This window comes from Mugil cephalus, chromosome 11 (genome assembly GCF_022458985.1).
Source record: "Mugil cephalus isolate CIBA_MC_2020 chromosome 11, CIBA_Mcephalus_1.1, whole genome shotgun sequence".
Taxonomy (NCBI): Eukaryota; Metazoa; Chordata; class Actinopteri; order Mugiliformes; family Mugilidae; genus Mugil; species Mugil cephalus.
Genome location: NC_061780.1, coordinates 15,888,492 through 15,910,707, shown reverse-complemented (window position 1 = coordinate 15,910,707; position 22,216 = coordinate 15,888,492). Strand labels below are relative to the sequence as shown.

The 22,216-nt window shown below is 44.0% G+C and overlaps 1 protein-coding gene across 3 annotated transcripts in view; it reads left to right on the top strand.

Annotated features, from left to right (window-relative positions):
* Window positions 1-22,216, top strand: part of LOC125016794 (RNA-binding motif, single-stranded-interacting protein 3-like) — a 159,923-nt gene that overhangs the window by 78,423 nt on the left and 59,284 nt on the right. For all 3 annotated transcript variants that reach the window (XM_047599484.1, XM_047599483.1, XM_047599482.1), the window contains 3 exons: window positions 3,094-3,287; window positions 11,823-11,881; window positions 20,236-20,327. In XM_047599484.1, coding sequence (XP_047455440.1) covers window positions 3,094-3,287; window positions 11,823-11,881; window positions 20,236-20,327 — 345 coding nt within the window. The remainder of the gene's footprint in view (window positions 1-3,093; window positions 3,288-11,822; window positions 11,882-20,235; window positions 20,328-22,216) is intronic.

The following is a 22,216-nucleotide window of genomic DNA, read 5'->3' as shown; positions in this document are numbered from 1 at the left end:
GGAAGTAGTGTGCGGTAGTTGGAGGCAAAAGTATAGTTAAACTGTGGTCATTGTGCTATAAAATATGAAGCGTATAAGGTGTATCAGGAACGTGGCTACTGAAGAACATCGAAAGAGCTCCTGTGATGATTAAAGTGAGGAGGACAGTGAAAGAGCCATATCACAGATGTACGTGATCCACCTGGATCGTACAAGCGTCCATAAGCTTCAAGAACGGCTCTCATGTGCCCTGTCGAGTACTCTACATGTCAACGAAAGCAAATGCATTTCTCATGACTCTCCTTGCGTTTTTAGCCTCCAGATAATACATATTTTATATATTCTTCCTTACACTTTGAATAAGTAACTTTGATGTTTTCTCTCCGCTTGCTCTTCAGCCTTCTGAGTGCGATGCGTGACCGAGACAAATGCATGCCCCATGTATGTCACACTGGAGCTTTTTGGGATGTGTCGCCGTTTCAAGGCTCAGCCGTGCGTGAGATCTACAGACGCCCGGCTACTGTGTTTGCTTTGTGTGACAGTTCTCGCCGCTGCCTCTGAGCCTTTATTCCCACTGTGAGAGCCGCTCCACTGTAAGTGTGTCAACAATACCAGCTGAGAGGCAGCCTTCAGTCCGCCGCGTTGCGATCGCAAACTAATCCTTGAAGGAGAGAAACTGGGAGGCGGGGAGGCGGAGGCACGGCGCGAACGGAAGGATAGAGGTTAAAAGAGCAAGAGGCCGAGCGGTGGTGGAGTCTTATTTGACAGTGAACAGGAGGGGATGAGGAGCGCGAATGCTGGAGAGGGTGATTTTGGTGTTTCAAAGGATTTCCCTATCACGGTCTTTGACACACGCAGCTCACTATCAAATCTGACCCTGACAGCTGCACAAATTGGCTGAAAGAGGCTCCCTGGGCATGGCCTTTGATCAGGTATTTGTGTGTGTTGTGTCAGCAAGACAAGTCAAAAGGCGGAGATTTCGCACGTTTGTGCATACCTGGGCGTTTGTGTGTGTAAGCAGAGAAAAGCTCACGGTGGAATGAAATGAATGTACGAAGATAAGTGTGTGCGCGTGCGTGGTTAATAAACGCTGTAACGGCCTGGTTTCACGTTTACTTGTCTATGTGTCGCACCAGCCTCCTTTGAGCGCGCGAGGTATGTGGCGTTAAGCATGTATAGCTTTCATTCCACAGATATTTCTCTTTCAGATTACAGCCTGAGGCCTTTTATTCGTGTCTGACACTTCATCAGCCGCGCGTCCGCTTTATCTTTCCGAGGTGGTTGGTAAACAAACCCATTGTTAAAAGGTTCATATCGAGTCTGCCCTCAACACGGTTCAGGCTTTGAAGCGGTGCGGTTTTCATTATCACGGCTGCGGCACCACACACAAAAACATATGCGCGCATTTCCGCCGAGAATTTTCTTATCACATATTGACGCATGATTCGCGTTACACATTTGTAAAGGCTCCTGCAGAAAGCTGGCGTTTTGTCACACACAGATTGTTCTGTATCCATCGGACCCAGAGACCATGTTTTCTCATTGAACACTGTGTTGGGAGATACTCTGGGGGGACAAAAAAAAAAAAACAGAAAAACAAATGTAAGCGACACTTGCAATATACAGTCATATTTGTCACAGCCATTCAAATGTACTATTACCCAATGTAGGCCTTTTCATCTTTGTACTTTGTCATGTTGTTGCTGAAGTGTATTGGCTCATTCTGGGTTATTAGTGAGACACATCGGCCTCTGTCTGTGTAAATGACACCCTCTCCTTTTACCGCTGCCTGTGTGCTGTACATTTGTTGAATCCTGTTAGCGCTGCCTCTCTGAGCTGCCAGGGTGCCTGTGTGTGTGTGTGTGTGTGTGTGTGTGTGTGTGTGTGTGTGTGTGTGTGTGTGTGTGTGTGTGTGTGTGTGTCTGTGTGTCAGGAATTGTGTGCCAGTTGAGGGAAGTACAGGTAATGGATTAATATCAGAGCTGGCTCAGGCTCCGCATTGCTGTGCGGTGACAGCCTGTCATTATCACAAACACGGGCTCACACACACACACACACACACACACACACACGAGCTAACACGCGCTCTCTTGCATTAGCGTAGACACTTTCACGCTCGCCTCCGAACGTGGGATTCGCCCGTGCGCGCATGGGCTCACCTCCCTGTCTCACCTGTCTCTCTCCTCTCGTGAAACACAGCGGCGCTGGCCTGTTACCGTCATCTCAACCCTGCAGCAGGTTCTTGAACTTGTTCCATCCACTTTCCAGCCGAGGGAGCAATGCTGAGACTACCCCTCTTTGTCGAGCCGGTGTAGCTGTTTTGCTCCGAAACATCAAGGCTGCTTACAAGGCAGTGTTTTGAGCCTTCGGGCTTGTTTACTTTCTCCAAACTTGGCCTAATGGTTTGCCTAAGGCTGTGGACAAGCAGGGGTGGGTGTGCCATCTGTGCCAGACACTCATTAATCCTCGCACTGCCCTTCCTCCTTGCCAGAAATGGTCATCTTATTAGGCTATTTAGTCAGTATTGAGCAGTAATTGGACAGATGAGGCGTATAGGAAATGTTTGACTAAGTTAAGGGTCATGAAGTCTCAGACCACTGGACACTCTGGACACTCTGGATGACTTGTTTTGTGGACCGACAGCAAGGATGCATGGCCGACGTCGACTAAAACGTATTAAATGTCCTCAATTCCCTGCTGTCTGGTTTAACACTCCCTCAAACAGCTGATGACTTGAAGTTGCAAGGCCACTTGTACCATTTCCTGCTCTGGGATATCCTTTAAGACAGCTCATACTCATTTTTCATGCGCACTGATTTGCAAACACACACACCACGTCGCAGAAGCTGCAGCTGATTTGTTGCAGTTGCAAACTTCGGTGGAAAAAACCTCTGATCATAATTTCTCACATCCTGCTTCCTTTATTTGATGTGCTTCCTGATGAATAATGGTACTGATGTGGGCCAGGAGCTTGGTAGACCGAAGATCTTTTGTTTAGTTGAATTTCAAACTTAAAATAAGTCGTTTTAATGACAGTTTGTGGTTGTTTTGGCACGGAAAATACACACATATATATATATATCTAAAAATATCCTTCTCTTTCTGTCTCTGCAGCAGTCCTATGCTCCTGCCCCTCCGCCCATGGCTCCACCTAGCCCAGGCACCACAGGGGGAGGAGGTGGAGGTGGAGGTGGAGGAGGAGGTGGTCAAGGAGGGGGGCTAGTGGAGCAACTTAGTAAGACCAACCTGTACATCAGAGGCCTGCCGCCTGCCACCACCGACCAGGACCTCATCAAACTCTGCCAGCCGTGAGTCCCATTCTGTTCTATTCTGTTCGACCCCGTGGTCTCTCTGCAGATGATGCATCAAACGGCGTCCTTCCGCACGGTTCAGTTCATTCCCCCCTCACTTCAGTTCGGCTTGTGGTAATTAGTGTAGCGTGAGTCCGACAGCAGCTTATAATGAGTATCAACAGTTTGCTCTTGACTTCTGTGTTCCTCCTCTCCGCTTCCTCAGAGGAAAAAACAGGACCCAGCTGGGCCTAACCCATCCGCTCCCCACTGCACTGCGTCATCTGCGCGCACACACACACACACACACACACACACACACAAGGACGGACAAATACATCCTTCTGTCTGTCAGTGGTTTGTTTAAACCGCCAACAAGGTTTTTGAGGCACTTCTCGCCGTGCAGAAGTGTAGTCGCACTGCGTTACCGCGGCGATCTGAAATGCATCGACTCGGGCAATTTAGTGTTTAAAAACCATCTTAACATTTTAGTAAAAGCCATAGAAGAACCGATCTGCAAGATTGGCGCTGGGACTGAGGAAGGCACATACTGTATTTATTATTAAGCAGCTCTGGCACATCTGAGCAACGTCTAATCCAGTGTTTGTTTTAACCCTTTGAAAGCAGTTATCAGCACACATTTTGTTCTCTTTAGTCACACAAAAAAAAAAAAATAAAATAAACTAGATTCCATTATAGCCGTGTCTTCCTCTGATTTCAGATCACGGTGTTTCCCATCATAGTGACTACTATCAACAGGATTTAGAGCGCTGGAATAGTGTTTATTGCTTTCAACATTGAACTTTTAGAAGCCTCTAAACATGAGCTTTTAAATATTCCAAGCTTTTTTTGTGTAAGCATATTAACTTTCAAACTGGATTTTTCCGTTCCCTCCATTGTTAGGTATTATGTTCAAACCACATAACAGACTTTTAGTAATCAATCTCACCAAATCGTGTATTGCCACACATGCTGATATTATACTTCAAGTTTTTACCTCACACCCTGATTCTATCTCCTCGTCTGTTCATCTGGATAACACTTTGTTGAAAGATTGACAGGTAACAACTGAGTCCTGGAGTCGGACTTTTCCATTTGCGCTAAAATCTGATCTGGCACATTTCATTCCCAATTGTCCCCCAGTGGAAAAACACAGGATGAAATGCACGTGACAAACCTCCTCTCTTAGAGTTCGCCCGAAGCTGTTATCAGATCATATCAAATGTAACTGGATAATGATTTATTCATTAAAAAATAACTATCGTTTTCATCTGATTGTGTATGTATGGGTTTCGATAAAGAAGATGCAGCTGGAAATAAAATGCAGTAGGTGTCTGCACGTTTCGCTCCTGCGTGCGTTGATCGCATGCATATGCAAACACCAAACCTCGCCCTTCTGTGTGTCAGCTGCAGTTCAAGCCTGTTGTATTCAGGTTTAGCCCTGGAGGCGTTCTGGAGAAAGAGGGTGAAAAATGGGGGCCAATAAAAGTTTCATTAGAGGCCCAGTCAGTGTGCCAAGTCGCCAGTAACATTTAGGAAAGGTCACTTGCGGAGGGGAGAGTCTGTGTGCGCCGTTGGGCAGCATTTATCGTGTTGGGTTTCCAGCTCTCTCCTGCTTACGGAAACGGACTGAGTGGCAGTTTCCTGTCACTCACGGACATGACATGCACACGCAAAGACACACACGCACGCATGCACAAAGGCGTTTCATTCATGCACAGTGTTACAATGAGTAACGGAAGGATGGGCCTTTGGCGCTGATACACACTTCTTTCAATTCAGTGTCATACCCAACCTTATTGGTACCAAGCGTGTCTTTTTCTTTTGTTTTTTTTATTAATTTATTTATTTATTTTTGGTGCATGTGCTCCAGTCCACCCACGAGCACCTCGCTCTCCCTTCCCATTCTGTCATCCTCCTCATTTCCTCTCTCCATCCTTCTTTCTCTCTTCTCCCCTCCCCTCCTCTCTGACTCCGTGCCAGTTCTCAGAGTGTCAGTGAAAAGTGCTGTTGTCAGCTGACATTTCCAATCACTCCCCCGGTCGCCCAAACTATGGACACACTTTTAACGTCTGGGGACAGAGCAGAACGTGAGCGGAATCTAAAGCGGAGCACAAGGGCAATTTCTCTCCCGCTCAGTCACACGTTCTCGCTCACATTCGTTGTCTTTCTGATTCTCGCCCAAGCCCGATTCTGATTCTATCTATCTATCTATCTATCTATCTATCTATCTATCTATCTATCTATCTATCTATCTATCTATCTATCTATCTATCTATCTGGGGCCCTTTGGAAGTGTGCATCAGAAGAATGATAAAAGCAGCAGCAGGTGCAACAAAGCTAACAGAGTCTTCACACAGTCTCTGAAAACGGCTCCAATCTGCCAAGATAAGTGGCAGGACCTTTAAATAGTAGCCATGCCTATTTTTATAACGCACTGCATGCAATTATTGTTCTTCTCTACAACTGTAGTCTCATAGCAGTTTGTACACACCCACACACCACTTTTATTTTTTATTTTATTACCACAAGTTGTATGAAGATGCAGTAGCAGCCGATAGAAACACCTCTGCCTGAGACGCCGAAGTGTCGACCCGGCAGCCAGTCTGACCGACTCGCTTTATTCTTTCTTTTTTTTTTGTGCTTTTCGCTCGCTGCTTGGTTAGGTTTGAGCAGTGGGAAGTTTAGGTTTATGAAAAGATCATGATTCGGGTTAAAAATACAGAAGATACTGCATATTGATAAGAGGGCTGCTCGGCTTCACAAAACTGAAATTTGTGTCCAAGGACTGAGATCATCTTTAATTACATTTCATGACTTTTTCACCAACTCCCCAAGGCTGCCTCTGCAGGTCCTTTCCACAGCGGACATTTTGTTCTGTGATATCAGGAATTTATTATAATATTGAGAATAACTGCATTCTATTTAGTTGAGCCTAGGAGACCGAGTCGTTTTATTGTGCAGCCTGGCTCTCTTCCATACTTCACTTAATGGAACTGAGCCACTGTTAAAAAAGAAAAAAACCTGTCTTTTCCTTCATTGACAAGTGAAAGTGTGTATTGGGATTTTTTCATAGAGGAAAAAAATACCTCTGCATGCAACTGGAGAATCCTGCAACCAATGAGAACCATTTGGTTCAAAACAAATTCATCTCCACAGCACTCAGGTGACATCCACGACTATATTGCTGCTTCTCCTCTCCCCCCATCGCCGCATAAATTCTGACCAAATGACTTGATTGGTCCTTAAGATCTTTCATCAGAGCGTAATCTGTTCCCAACAGACCAACTTTCCACCACAACAGTGTGGTTGGCAATTGGGGGAAGTCGGGTAGCGAGAATAGGGTTGTGACATTGTGACACTGACACCCACTTCATACCTTCTAAGTGGTGAGAGAACGCGCCTTATCTTTAATTGCACTATCCAGTCTATAGGGTTCTAAGAGTCCTTTGCCAAATCCGTGTTGTTGTCACACCCAATTTCACACTAATTACATTGATAACAAGGTCCTGTGTCTTGGGTTCATAATGGAGAAGCTATTGAACTATCTTCCTCTGAAACTCAGTTAACTCTACTATTGTATTTGAGAACTGGGGCATAACCATCTGTTTGGTTTGACATCAATGTTTGTGACAGAATCCACAGTATCATCTGATGGAAAAATGAAAAAAAAAAAAAAAACTTTTTCCAAGGCTTTTTCCAAGTAAATATCTTTTTTTTTTGTTGTTTGTTTATACTTGTGGTTATTTACCTTGGGATGACCACAAATGACTATCCGTCTGTAATGGCAAATCCTGAATGAACTGAGCGCCTTTGAGCTACAACATAAACTTCACGGAAAGCCTTTCTGGCAGATTAAACCTAATATTTCAGTCGCATTAAGCCATCTTCTAAATTCACGGCACATTGCCCTTTCATCACGAAAACAGTCCAAGGCTTCATTTCTTTACAGTGCCTGAAGATGTTAAACCACATATGGGGAATGGACTCTGAAGGCTTCTAAAGCACTGCACTCTCTCAGTCCTCCCTCTGTGTTTGTCCATTTGAGTCTAACAGGCCGAGAGGGGGGAAGGGAGGGAGGGAAATGAAGGAAAAGCAAGAGACAAGACAGCTGTATCGGATCCCCAATTAGGAGATACCACACACAGAGCCGGCAACCTGCGTGTACACTAATGCACGCACGCGAACCGAGCCTCGGGCGGAACACATGCACGGCTTTCAAGCGCAAGGGACGCGCACGTATATACACAGATACGTTCGCATGTACATCCACGTGCTCGCGCGCACCCTCGGAGAGATGTAGAGATGGTGCCTGCGCCTGTTTGTTTGTGCGAGTGTGGGTGGGAGGTGTGGTTCAGGAGACATCAAACGGTGAGCATCCATAGGCTGGCGGTGCTCCACAAGGGAACGAAAACACCGATCCGATGCTGTGAGGGCCCTGTGAGGACTGTCATTAACACTTCACTCACACACACACACACACACACACACACACACACACACACACACACACAGATTTTGTCAAGGCTGCCAAAACTGGGTGCACTGAGCATCGTGTGACTTTCCTCCTTAAATCTCAGCAGTCTAGAAAATACTGTCAGTTTCAGCGTTTTTACTGTTCCCTGTGTATCGCGCTGGAGCAAAATCAAAACTTCAATTTTGTCAAGGGCTCTGAGGAGTTTCCATGTGTCGAGGAGGACACGTAACTTAAAAAAATATTTAAAAAAAAAAAGCAAAACGTCAAACTGAAAACCAGCCTGTCAGCTCCCCGCCCCACCAAACGAACCCCCGGCCGATGCATTCTTCCCCGGCTCAGTGTTGTGGAGCTTTGGAGCGTTTTTCTGTGAAGACAAGGAAAATAGAGAATTTTTGGCTAGCCAGCAACTCCTGTTGAGTAGTTTGTACCTCATGACACAAACACACAGATTGTTCTGCAAGACCAGGGCTCAGCTTGTAAGTCAGAATCTACGGGGGTGAAATCGTAAAACACGAAACCGTTCAAGGGGCTTCGCTCGAAAGCCCTAGCCTGCGCCGCTCTCAAAGACACTTTCACAATTTTGCCATATGTCAGATTTATTGATAACGAAAATGAAAACTGACCTCCTGCTTTTAGTGGTTAGAAAAATAATCCGTTCAACCGTTTCTTCTACTGAAAGTTTTATTTATGGCCAACGAGGTTGTTTGCCGTGGCTTGAAATTCTTCTTTTCTTTTTTCCTTTTTTTTTTGTGGTTTTGGTAACCACATTACACTAGCTGCTACTTCACACTTTACTCCCATTTTCGCATGATAGATAGTGCGCGAACCCCGATGCGTTTCAGAACAATTGAACTCGCTTTTTTTTTTCGCACACAATGGAAAGGAACGGGAAAATTAATTGCCGCCCCTGACCGTCTGGCTCCTTGTATTCCTTTCCTGGCATGTTTTAAGTATTCCAATAGCTTTTATGAGTGTCTCACAAGTCACTGGCGTGAGGTGAAGTGAAGGTTGATGTTATTTCAACTCGCTGCTGGGCCCCGGCGAACGGGTTCCAGTTGGGACTTGAACGCAGAACAGGACATTCTGCTCTTTCCTCTTCTCTGATTCCATCCTCTCTTTAACCTCCTAACGTCATCATCTGGTCGATTGTCAGTGCTCCATTCCATTTCTTCCCCACAACAGCAGATTGTTGTGGCTGTCTGGATACAATGAAATAATAGCACTGAATGAAGTCCAGAGTGAGACACCATTTTGGATGGTGCAGTGTTGTTGTAATTTGACATTTCCCCAAGGCCATGGCGTCATCCTTGAATCCTCCTCTCCTCTTCTCTCCTCTCCTCTCTCTGCTTCCCAGTTAAGCCAAATTGTGCAACTAGAGAAGGAACAGGTGGGATTTGTACGTCACGCACATTGATCCGACAGTAACACAGCAGCACATTATTTGTTTTCCAGTTTGTGAGAACAGACAACTGTGAACATGTCTTTTCAAGTGTGTCCAGCCCTGGTACCCCCTTTCTTTTTCACGCTTGCGACGAACAGAGTCCGCAAATGGTTCTCTTTTCTGTCGAGTGGGGAGAAAAAAAAAACAAAAAAAAAAACGACGACCTGCCAAAACACTGACTGTGCATGAGATCTTTGTCGCTCATTCAAACTCCACAGATCACCGTGCGCACACATAAGTGTTTGCATGCTCGTATGTGCTCGGGAACGTTCAGGTTTGCCGTCAGGGTTCGAAGTCATGTGCCAGATGGTGTGTGTGTGTGATTGCCGCTCCGGTGTGTTTGATGTGCGATGATGCCTCGCGTGTGCATCTCCGTGTGTGTTTGTCATTCCGACTATGAGTGGGCGATTAGTCTGGAGTGTTTTCCACATCGGCAACCGTTCGACAACTCCCCAGACCGCAGGCCAACAACCTTTTTTACCACCAACCGTGACTTTTCTTTTTCTTTCAGTTTTTTTTTTTTTTTTTTGGTAAAGGAACCACACAAACACCAGATTTGGTTTGTCTCAATCAGTGGCTTTGTAAATAGCCTAAAATACCTTGATTTGCGAGAGATGTGTGAGCATTGTTTGATTTTCAGCGATTTTCTCCCTGCCAATTTGGAGATCGTAAGCTTCTCATCTGTCATGTTTTGTGTGATAGCAGCCTTTTAAAGTCTCTTTTTTTCCCTCTTTATTCCTTAAGTCTCCTGTCCCGGTAGAGTTTGATGTGAGGCTGTCAGGCGAGCTAGTTCTTCTTCTCTCTGACAGAAGCAGTTGGCTGACAGAGACTCTCCTGATGGTGACAACTAAATGATCTCTTCTTTATTAAACACCTCTTACTATCTCTCTATCTCTACCCGGCAGCCTCGCTTCCTCCTTCCCTTTAGTGTCTCATTTTATATTTTGACTGACTGCTCATCCCCTCTGCTTGAAACCACCTGCATTGTATCCTCGCCGAATTGTTTCAGCCTCCACCCTCGTCGTCTCCCTCTTTTTCCCTCCGCTCGTGAAGGGGGAACGCGCTTCCATCCCTCACCTGGGGCCATCAGCTAGTCAGTCAGCATGTCAGTCTGTCAATCTGTTTGATAGTCACTCAGCCAGCCAGTCAGTCATTGTGCAGCCGTGTGAAAGCATTAATTAAAAAGTCTCATCCACAAAGCCAGGCAGTGATCCGGGCTGATCTCAGCGATTCAAGCTTTCCGGCTCCGTCTTTTTCAGGCTCCCTTTTCTGTCTCTGTTATCCCCTCTCCTCATACCAAACTCAGCCTCTCTCGCATTTCTTTTTTTTCTCTTTTCCTCTTTCTCCCCTCCTTCCAGGAACACTGAAAACTGCTCCGATAAGAAACATTATTAACTGCTTTCTGAGAACCTGAGAACAGAGCGCGGGAGAATAGAGGTGGGATGGAGGGGGAAATAAGGGATGGAGACAAAGAGAGAGGCGAAGGTGTCAAACGTAAGAAAGAGAGCGAGGCAGCGAAACGGACTGGAGACATTGAAAGTTGGCAGGGAGAAAAGATAGAAATAAGTATGGAGGTTGCGTGTAGGATCTGAGAAGAAGCATTGGGTGCCGTGGCGACGGTTATCATCATCATTTATGAGGCAGAATTGTCTGCGTTCTGAGGCCTTACTGGAGGAATTTGAAACAGATAGGGACAGAATGGATAGATAGAAGCTTAGATGAAAAAATGCAATCAGTCTCTTGTGGTTCTGTAACCCTTTAAAACCGAACGGATCGCTCGCAATCAGTTAAAGCGCAGTTTTTGAATTACCGTAACTCACAGTGATTTGCGTGTGGTTGAACATTAGCAAGTTGTGCTTTTGTGTGGAAGACTTTGGTGACATCTCAAGAGTATAACGCTGTTTTTACCAACAAATTCCTCCAAACAACTCTCTCTTCCTGGGACTCCCTGGTCTTGCGTCGCTCCCCAACCTGTAGCCAACAGCAGTGGTGTGTCATCATTACCGTAATGGCAGCTTTTTTTTTCCCCAGAAAGAGCAACTTCCCAGTGTTCAGCCACACTTTGAATTTTGTCCATTGGTGAAAAGTAGTTGTGGATGTGTTTGATGTGTACTACAGCTGCACGCCGAGTGCGTAGCTACATTGTAGGGGCCACCAAAAGCATTTGTACCTCTGAGCTGGTGTGTGTGTTACATACTGTTGCGTATGAGCCTGAACAACTTTCTGTACTCTTCCGGCCGCTGAGTCACATGAACGAGGAAATTCATTTTGGGCCAATCACAGCCGTCACGCCCCGTGTCTCTGTGACTTGTAGTCGCTTTTCATTGCATTAAGCTAGCATGGTTCCAAATGGTTCTGCGGTGAACAAGAACGCAAACCATCCAATGGCGGCAGCAACAATAACAGCAACAAACACTCTGTGCTAACTAATTCCTGAGTCTGGAGACCATTAACATCTGCACAACATGTCATGATCATCCAGTCTTTACTGTTCCTCTGGACCTACATGATGAATGGCCGACTGACGGATTAACATTTTAACACAGTTACATGCATGGTTAGTCTTACTTATTTGAATCCAGATGTTTCCTGTGATACCTATTTATTTATTTAATTGTTATTTTGTCTTTTACAGATATGGCAAGATTGTGTCCACGAAGGCCATCTTGGACAAAAACACCAATCAGTGCAAAGGTGAGTGAGCATCCGCTGACTCTATCCAGTGTGCACGGACATGTTGTACTTCACCACTCCAATTTAGATTGGTGTCTGGAAAACATCAATTGAAAAGTGACTGAGTTTGGCAGCTTCGAGGCAGACCAATCAGCATGGCGAGCGCTTTTGTTTTTATACATCACTTTCTTTTGTACTTTTCTGCATGCCCTATTAATCAATGCCCAAACGTTTTAACTAAATTGTCAACAGACAGCGTTTCGTCACAATCAAGTCCATGTGTTCTTCCTCGGAGTTGTGTGTTTTGCAGCGTGGCGAGGTTTCGTGTTTTTACATTGTATGCGGCAGCAGCAGCAGCAGCACCAACAGAGGCTCGCCATAAGGACCATGTCAGCCTTTAATCTATCTAAATGGTGCACTACTAGAGTGCCTTTATTTTGTTTAACTTCTCTATGATGGTGATTTCTGGATTGCGCTGTAATGACACTCAGAGTTAAGCAGCTATTGAAAGCAAGATGTTGGCATTGTTGTCATAGGCTAAATCAAAATGGAGAACACAATGCAATATCCACAATGGTCTCTGTGGTGAAGGAGGCTCTCTCAAGTGTCTTCTGATGAGAGTCTGCTTGATTGTTGGAGTGGTCTGAACAAAGCGCTAATCAATATGATTGTAGTCGTCTGCTTCTGAAGAGGCACACAAGAGCGTGTGTTCAGCAGTGATTGCTGCTCATCTGCCGGGACTGTTCTCAGAGGTACACTGACATGGTTTAGGACAACAGCACAAGGTAATCAGTATTTCAGTTTCAATGCTTTGAGTGAAGGAAGACCTGGCCTGATTGATACTGATGGCGGGGATGCAAAGTGATACCCAGGACTTTTTTCTCCGTGCTGATTACTTAGAATAAAATATTTTGAGGAAATGATTGCACTCCTGCCTGTCTTAACTTTATAATGAGAAAACCAAATCTCAGTGGACGGTCCCTTAAAATGTATTTTACTTCGGTTATTATCTTGGATCTTTCTAATTGGCTGGTTAAGTAAATCTTATAAACTTTCTTCATTCCCGGCACCTGCTTCAGCATCGCATAATCAAACATGTCTTCCACCTTTGAACGCATATTGAAATGCCTTTCCTGACATCATTACCGCGTAGCCGAAGGGAAGCCAAGAAAATCTATAAACCTGGTGATAATTATCAGTTATTCTTCAATTTTCTCATCTCATTAATTTTTTTTTTTTTTTTTTTTAATCAACTGCGTTTCTCAAAATTAGTTTTTGAGAACCAGTTTCAGTACAGGCTCGGTGCTCCAGTTCATGATTTTTATATTTGCCAATTACGGCTTCACGCTTCTTTGTAGTGCTCTGTAGTTTACAAATTGAAAATATCATCTGTTCATGATCACATTGCAGCCGGTGCGGCGAAATCAAATGGAAAACCAAACTTAAATTATATTTGTACGACATGGCTGGTGACTGTTTATTTGGGAATCTAAAATTTGCTCGGTTCTCAAAAACTGTGAATACCACATCAGGGACCTACGCTGCGTGACTTGTTCCTTCATTACCTCAGACATGGGTATGTGGTTATTGATTAAAGTCAGTGCCACATCAAATAATAATGCAATACTCCACATCTGAAAACAGTCACCTAATACACATCCTGTCGCAGTTTTAGTCATTTTGTGTGTCATTTTAGGTCGTTGCAATGGTCCGGATGCTGTGAATTTCTACAGATAGACAATCAAAGCTGGTTTGGATCGCTGTTCAAAATCAGATAAAGGGTAAATTAATATTGATGCCCATACAAAGATTGTCTTTAATAGTTAACAGGCTATCAGATATATTGAAACATTGGTTAAAATATTCGAGTAGAAAATTGACAGCCTGGTTTAATCGAGTCAGAACATGTTCTGACTAATAACCAATACAGAGGACAGATTTGAGAGTCAGCTGTGATCTGTGTACATCAAACGAAAAGACCAATTCATGGAATCTGTGTCCACAGCCCACGCGTGCACCTCCATTGTTTCCATTCGTACTGCAGTTTAGGGTAACGCATCAGTGCCAAGTCTTTAAAGGATCATATTTTGTGTTGCTGGAGGAGGCGCTGTTGGTGTGCTGGCAGTGTGCACAGTCCATGGGATCACGAATACACTGCATGACTTGGACAGATGACGAGATTTGCAGTCTTGTCACATGGACCCTTGGCCCATGAATTGGCCTTAATATGCGGTTTATACCTCCAGAAATAACTACGCATCACGTGAGCGGCCCTCTTGGTAGTACCGCATTTCCGCTTTAGCATTTGCATCTGCTTCTCCATCCTCACAGTTTTCAAAATTGATTGCATTGAATCAATAAAGGTGGAACACATCGAAGAACATTTGTTGGACCTGTCTTTGGCGAAAAAGTTTCAGTCGCCACTCTTGAAAGTGAAGTAGAAACAAAAATGGACCGAAAAAAACAACAACAACTATCCTTTATTCAGAGTGAGTCACACTAGCGCACAAATAGAAATGGTCGGTACCGGTGTCGGCTACATCCGTGCTTGAGAATGTACAAGGAGCAGGGTTCATTCTCCATAAAAGACTAATTTACTGTAGTGTTTGCAAACATTTGAAATGAAACTCTGAAAGATTTTGAAAAAAAAAATATTTTACCCAAATATACTGGTGATCTCTTTTGAGAATTTGTTTCATCTTGTACAAGAGAAAACCATTAACTTTAAAAGATCTTGGTATTTTAAGGAGGTTTAAACACAAGTATGTGCAAGTGAATTTTCTGTTTCTCTGGCTGTTTCAGAATTTGATATCTGTGCATCCAGCTATAAATAAAAGCTTATTATTTAATGTTCAGAATCCCCATAACGCACCAGCTATAGGTATTGCAGCATTTTCATGGCCCGTGGTCCCCATCAGCAATTTGTGATGTAGACTTCATACATCTCTTAGGCAGTTGTTAACTCACAATGAAGGAGTTTCATTATCAGTCGGCCATTAGAGTGCCTTACAACCGGATAAGTGTTGGTTTGATTGCAAAGGCATTCAGTGGGGACAAGATAAGTGCTTAGCGTGACTAAGAGAGCACAAATTGGCACAGAGAGTTCTCTTGGAAAGGGAGGGATAGATGGGCGGAGGCACAGAGAGGTGGAGGGAGGGGGTAAAAATAACCTGGGGCTGACAGAAAAGGAAGGGGACCCTTTGAAAGTGATGATTTAGCAGACAGCCTCTTCTCTTCGGGAGGATTTTTGCAGAGAGGAAAAAGAGAAGCACTGAGCGCGAGATTCTGTATGTAGACAAAGAGACAGGTGAATAAATAAAGTCGTGTTCCTTTGCAGTCTGAGGGGATACTGTCAGGGTGATTTGCATACCGTTGTTGTCAGGCGGAGAAAAAGAAGTGTGATTGAAATTTCTCTGATGTTTCACTTCATGTCTGTCTCTGAAAAATGCACGGTTTTTATGTGGGCCATAATGAAATGAAATTCACCATTTTTAAAATTTGCCTGGTTATTAGGGCTGGGTGGTATACCGGTTGATACTGTTTTTTTTGTTTTTTTTTACCGTGAGACACTGTTTCAGGTGGGACCGTTTTCAATGTAGCGCTTCGAAATACTCATGGTGCAACTGCATCACTGTGAGGCATGGCGAAGATGAAAAGGTCCAAAAAATGAGCAGAACAAGAAGACTTGTGCCAAATCAAGGTGCCGTGTAGGTTGTTAGGGTTTTTTGAGGAGGGGGTGACCAGACGTCCCCAATTTCGAGGGACAGTCGACAGTCATTTTGGATGACCTGTCCCCTAAGTATGTCCCGAAAATGGTCCCGACTTTAGCGTTTTATGAATGAGAAATAAAAGGTTGCACGTATACTACAGTTATTACAGTAGCTGGTTGCACTGCTATTGATTGCTATTGATTTCAGATAAAGCAGGTTATATATGAATAAATATATCAAAATAAATGAAACCGTAATTGTCCATGTATCTTCATTTCATCTTGATAACGTTTAATTATTTTATTTTATTTTATTTTTTTTTCCAAGCTGTAAATGTCCCCAGATTTCCATATCAACAGGCAGTGCTCACACGGGCCCATGCAAATCTGTTTTACTACTAGTGTGGAATTATTCTACAATATGCATTCATCATCACAGTAAAGTAGGCCATGCTTAGTCAGTCTACTGCAGTAAGTTCTCTCTCAACCAGTAGAAAATGTTGCGAACATGTGATTATGCATGAAAAAAAAAATAATACCATGATACTGTCAGATTTTTGATAAATACCGTGATATACATTTTTGGTCATACCGCCCAACCCTACCGCTTATTTAAGTGAACAAAGAAGGCCACGCTTTCGCTTTATTAGCTGTAAATATATGAAGACATTCTTTGTAATGTCCTCTGCTTTGCAGCGCGCCCAGTGTTAAGTACACTGACAGTTTTCTAGTTAGCAGTGTGAGGGCTCAGAGGGCGAGGAGAGCACACACAGCACAGGATGGAGGAAGGGAGAGGAAACCACTTTAGATTGTAAAGGATTTCCATTTCCCAAAGACAAGCGCCCTCCCGCTCACTGTCTCCATGTCTGCCTCCCCCACCACCCCCCCTTTACACACACACACTCTCAGCCTGCCTCTCTTTCTCTCCCCCAACTCCCTGCCGCCCCACATTCCTCTTTTGCTCCGTCTCTCCCCCTTTCCTTCTGTACTCAGTTAGCCTATCCTAATGGCCCAGGGCCAGGAACTCTGGGAGCTCAGGAGATTGGATGGGATCTAGCGGTGTGTTCGTCCATGTGTGTGCTCATGTTTATCTCTGCCTCCATCTGCGTCTATACGTCTGCATATGTGTGAATTTATGCGCGCGCTTCGTAATAAAACTTTTTTATTTTTATTATTTTATTTTATTATTTTTCCACCAGCGGAATATTTGTCAGGCCCGACTGAGCAAGATGAATTTTCATTTGTGTGTCATCATAAGGCCACAGATGGGTGGGACGGGGCACAAATAAGTAGGATTACATAATTCAGAGATTTTTTTTTTTTTTTTCATTCTTCCGCTCTCCGGAAATATCCTTATCATCGTTACCAGAGAAGCTGTCGTTTACATTCACACGAGATGAGAGCTCTCGCCGAACAAAGAGGGTGAACTTTAGCGTGTACATGATGAGCAGAACTTTTGTGTAATGATTTGGAGCTGTCCATTAGCTTCAGCGGGTTTGGTGCGCAATGACGCAATGACAGTCCGCCCCGCTGAAGTGTGCTTGAGCAAGACGGTGAACCCCTGCCAGTTCCTGGGGTGCTTTCAGTCGCTAATTCTTAATCCCGAGCTTCCCCGGAGAGAAGGCAAATACATTTTTTTAGGAAAACACAGATCTTTTCTTGAGCGGTCGATAAACTCAAAACAAACGACGCGTTCCCTTCAAGGCTCACGTTTTGTCTCGCACAACTAGCAAGATATGCACTTGGAGGAGGAAAAAAAAAATGTATCTATCATTCAGGAGTGGCGCCCGGAGATACAGTAGGTGTGATGTATTTTTCCGGCTGAGCCAGGAGTCCCAGACGTCTTTAGATGTGAAGACTAACTTTAAACGTGCAGCGCAAAGCTAGATTACATGGCAGCATCCACAAACGACTCAATATTTTATTTACTGAGCATGTACGGGGCTCCTGAGACGTAGACTCAATTTCCTGGTACTGTAATACTAAGGACGCATTTGACATGAGCCGTGCAGTTGATCGGTAAATCACTGCAAACAGAGCAGCTCGAGGAAGTGGCTCTTGGCTACATTGCAGATTAAAGTCTCAGGCCTCCAGTGTGAGGGGCCGTAAACTTGCAGAATCAGCCGATTACACCTGAGTGCTGTGTTTTCACTCTGCAGAATCTCCCGTTAGCAAGTTACCACCAGTGATGAACAATCGTCCGCTGGCTCTGTTCAGCTTCCAACTAAATCAGCTGCATTAAACCTGTGCACCATAATAATAAACTATACAGCTATATTCAACTATATACAAATATAGTAATATACTGAAGGCATATGAGGAAAACTACTGGCCAGTGTAAGAAACACATACAAAATAAATACTTACTGCAGGAGTTATTACACCATTAGATGAGCCATTAGGTACATACACAGATGTGTAATTTAATTAATTAATGTTTTCATATTAATTTAAACAGTGTTAAACTGAGATGATCATCCTGCCATTATATGGTACTTGAGTGGTAAAATGCTAAAGTTTTGCTTACAACACACAACCAGCCAAATGTTTAATGCGTTCAGTGTAATTTTCTTTCTCCTTCTTCATCTTCTTAATGAATCTTCTTCTTCTTCTGACTAATTGTTGCTCTTTTTGTTATTCTAGATGGGTCCAATTAATTAAAAATGTGTCCACTAACAGTGGGGAAAATAAATACATGAATATTTCGTGCTCATAGAAATAAACTACTACCTTTTGAGCATTTGTAAATGTTTTGATAAAAACAGCTCACATTTCTGATCTGAATTAACTAAATGCTCAAAGGTCTTTCATATCAATTCCCTATATGGCAGGCAATGTGTCAAGTCGTATCAATACAGTTGCTCTGTTTTAGTCAAACTGCACTGAAAATGTGAAAAATGCTGCTACTATCCAGCAAAGGACCTCTGGTTTGCTCTACTGATGATTGAATTATCCACTGTAAATTGTGTTTTGGGCTTACTTTCCCTACTAATTACTTGGATAGTGTATGGTTAAACAAACAGCCATTAGTCAGTGTGAGACATGACTTATGGACCTTTTTCTGGAATAAAATGAAAGCACCCTACCACGCTGATAATGAATACTGTATGTGCATTCTCAATTAGTGGAACTGTTTTGGCGTGGCCCTGGTTAGATAAATTTAGATTAAGTATAAAAACAGTGAAGGCTCGTGTGTGTGTGTGTTGTGCATATGCGCTTGCTGGCACAAATTTACCAAAATGTCTTCTCTGCATATCTGTGTATCCGTGCTTGTCTTGATCAGTGTTTGTCAAAGTGACTAATGTGTGCACGTAATATATGTACGGTACAAACTTGCATGCATGTTTGTATAACCCTATTTTGGCAAAATAGTGGGTTTCTCATTAGCAACAGTATAAATATTTGTGTGTGCGGCGCAGATCTTGCTGTGAAAGCAGCTTGCTGCCTTTGAACAATAAAAAAAAAAAATCATCTGCTTATCAGCAAAAAACGGAGCGGGCTTCCAAATCCTGGAGAAGACAAGAGAGACAAGAACAGATGTTAGGAATGCGGCGCGTTTGTGTACGAGTGTGTGAGATTCGCCCGTTCCTAACGTGTTTACGTTTACGGATTGTAATAAGTGCCGCTTTTGAAACGGGGATCATTTATTTGTGTTAACACGCAGCCCAGTCAGAGCTGCAGCTGGAATTTCGAAGCCGCCGCCGCTGCTGCCGAGCATTTCTCCACGGCCTCGTGCATGTGCGTCAATACATCTCTTTAATGGTCTTACGTACAGTTGAAACCGATCTCACACGAGCAGTTCTCAGCTCTGTCCACAGACACACTGAAGACAGACGGCCTTTATTTTGCTTTTCGACTTCCCAGCTCCGCCCTTTGCGACCCAGTAAAACAGGACATATCTTCAAAAGCAGACATTTATATGTGTGTGTCTCGGACCTTTTGTCCTTTAATGCTTCCTGTAGGGCCCAGCCTAGATCCCCTGAGCCTCAACAATCTAACAGATACACTTTCCGCTTGCACGAAGAGACACACATGTTGGCGCTGACTTTACGGCAATAAAATCGACTGTAGCTCCCTGTGTCTTTATTTCTTTACAAAGGTCTCTGAATCACTTTAATTGCTGCGTTAAATGTGGATATTTTTCTTGATGTCGCTGTTGCGGTATTGAGCACCACTATAGGACTATATGTCCTGGCAGATTTAGTGCAGCACAAGGGGGGGAAAAAATGGCCTTACATACAAGAAAGTAAGATATTAAATGTCAGGCGATAGGAAGGCTGTACATTTTACACTGAATCACACAGCGTATACATCTGCAGAGGGAGTACTGTGCGACGAGGCCAGCATTAGATCTTTGTTGCAGTGCACTGATAGACACTGGAGTCGCCGCAACACATGGACAAAGTTACATTCAAAAGCAAAAAGCAACTCGGATCATAAGAGTTGCTGTGATGACACCAGGTCTGTTAATGTTCTGTGCCGAAACACATTTAACAGGGGGATGTAGGAGCTTTCACTGGATGCGTGACCTGACTTGAATTCATAGGATTTATGCAGCGTTGAAAACAAAACACAGATTTCTTGCTCAGCAATATTCAGAACACTGATCCTGATGCCCCCCCTTCCCTCCTCCCTCCTCTTTCTCCCTCTATGTTTGTGTGTACAGGCTATGGCTTTGTGGACTTTGACAGCCCTGCAGCAGCCCAGAAGGCTGTGGCCTCACTCAAAGCCAGCGGAGTCCAGGCGCAGATGGCAAAGGTAAGCATCCCTCCGTACTCTGCTCTCTCCGCTGCCGCTAACTTGTCACGGCTGCTCTTATGAACCTTAAAGGTAAGTGATGGTGACGGACGGTGAGGATTGGTGAATTTCCGTAATCATAATAAAGACGATCACACTGACTCACTTCGGACTGGATAGGTGCAGCTTCGGTTGGGTCCACGATGAGATTATTGATCATCTCCCTGAAAAGATGGAAGAAAGCATGTAGCAGATGATTTATACGGCTGAGCTGGTGTCCAGCTCTATCTGTTGTCCTTATACGCTCATCTACCCATTGTTTTATTTTAATAAAAAAAATAAAAAAACTTTATTTGGCAGGGAGCAGGGAGTCTTGCATCACATCACTGTATAGTAGCAGTGAATTTTCCTGGCTTTCTCTTCCCTTTGGAGAGAGCGTTGCATGCAACTCTGCAGTGTGTGCGTGCGTGTGTGTGTGTGAATCAAGCATTTGTGTTAGTGCTGTGCCAGAACATGTGGGCCTAACCAGCGCAATCACATTATCCTTCTATGCCTGTGAGAGAAAGACAGAAAGACACTGAATAGCCTGCCTTGTTTTCAGATTCATTAAAGCTGTATCGCTGCATACTTCCTCTTATAAATGAGAGAGGATTGCAATTAAAATGGGCCCGTCTTCAGGCACCAGGAGCATCCCATTGAATTAAACAGCAGCAAGCCTCTGAGCCACCTTTGCCTTGCTCTTCTATTAAACCTCTTTTCATTAAGCTTCCATCTCTTATTTTGTTCGTAGCGGCTCGAGGTGGTGGGTGGGGGCATTTGGAGGAGCAGTGTTGATGTGTTTAGCTGTTATTATTGAGGGAAGAACCCTCAACTCCTTAGAGATTGGGTTTTCTGGGATGGAATGGAGGGCAAGGAGTCAATTCTAAATGAAATTACACAGACTTCTTACTGTCTCATGAGGTAATTATGCAGAGCACTGCCGACGTGCAACCTTACTTTCCAGGATCAGCATGTAATGGTTAAGTCAGTCTCAAAAACGCAGATGTAGAATTTCCATCGTGAGCCCTTACCATTTTGTAAAATGATTAATTGGGATTTGGCAAAATCTTGCTGTTGTAGATTGAGATTAAGCTAGGACAGGGGGCTTCTGATCTTAGCTGTGAGCTTTTCAATCAAAGATAGAAATATGGTGGCCGTAGACAGGGTAAAAAGGGACGATTAACTTAATGGAAATTAGACGTCAAAAAAAGACAAATGTTGATTTGTTCGACGGAGACGGTTTAGTTTTGGAGAGCTGCACTGATCTGATACTGAACATCGTTACTAAGCCAGTGGTGAACTGAAATGTCTGGTCAAATTCATATGAAAACCGTCTCTTGGCATGTACCCTGATCAGGCATAACATTATGACCACCTTCTTAATATTGTGTAGGTCTCCCTCGTGCCTCCAAACAAAACCGTTGTGACTCAACAGAGAATGGACATGGGTCTTCTGAGGGTGTCCTGTGGTGTCTGGTTGTAGGATGTTGTTATTGGGGGCCTATGGGCTGAGAAGAGGGCCCTCTGTGGATCATCCCACAGATACTTGATCAGTTTCGGATATAGAGAATTTGGAGGCCCTCTTCATGTGTTTTGATTTGTTCTTAAACTGTTTTTGTGTGTGTGACTATGTCAGTCTGCAACCTGCTGGGGTTGGCTGCTGCCATCAATGAGTGTTATTGCTATAGGTAGGGGATGTCTGGTCCGGTCTAGGTGGGTGTTACATGTCTAAGCAACATCCACACTGGATGCCAGATCCAAGAGTTTCTCAGGAGAAAACCAAATTGTCACAAGATGATCAGTGTTAATTACTCCTCGTGTCAGTGGTTTTAATGTTGTGGCTGATTCTTTGATTTCTCCAGTGAATTCAA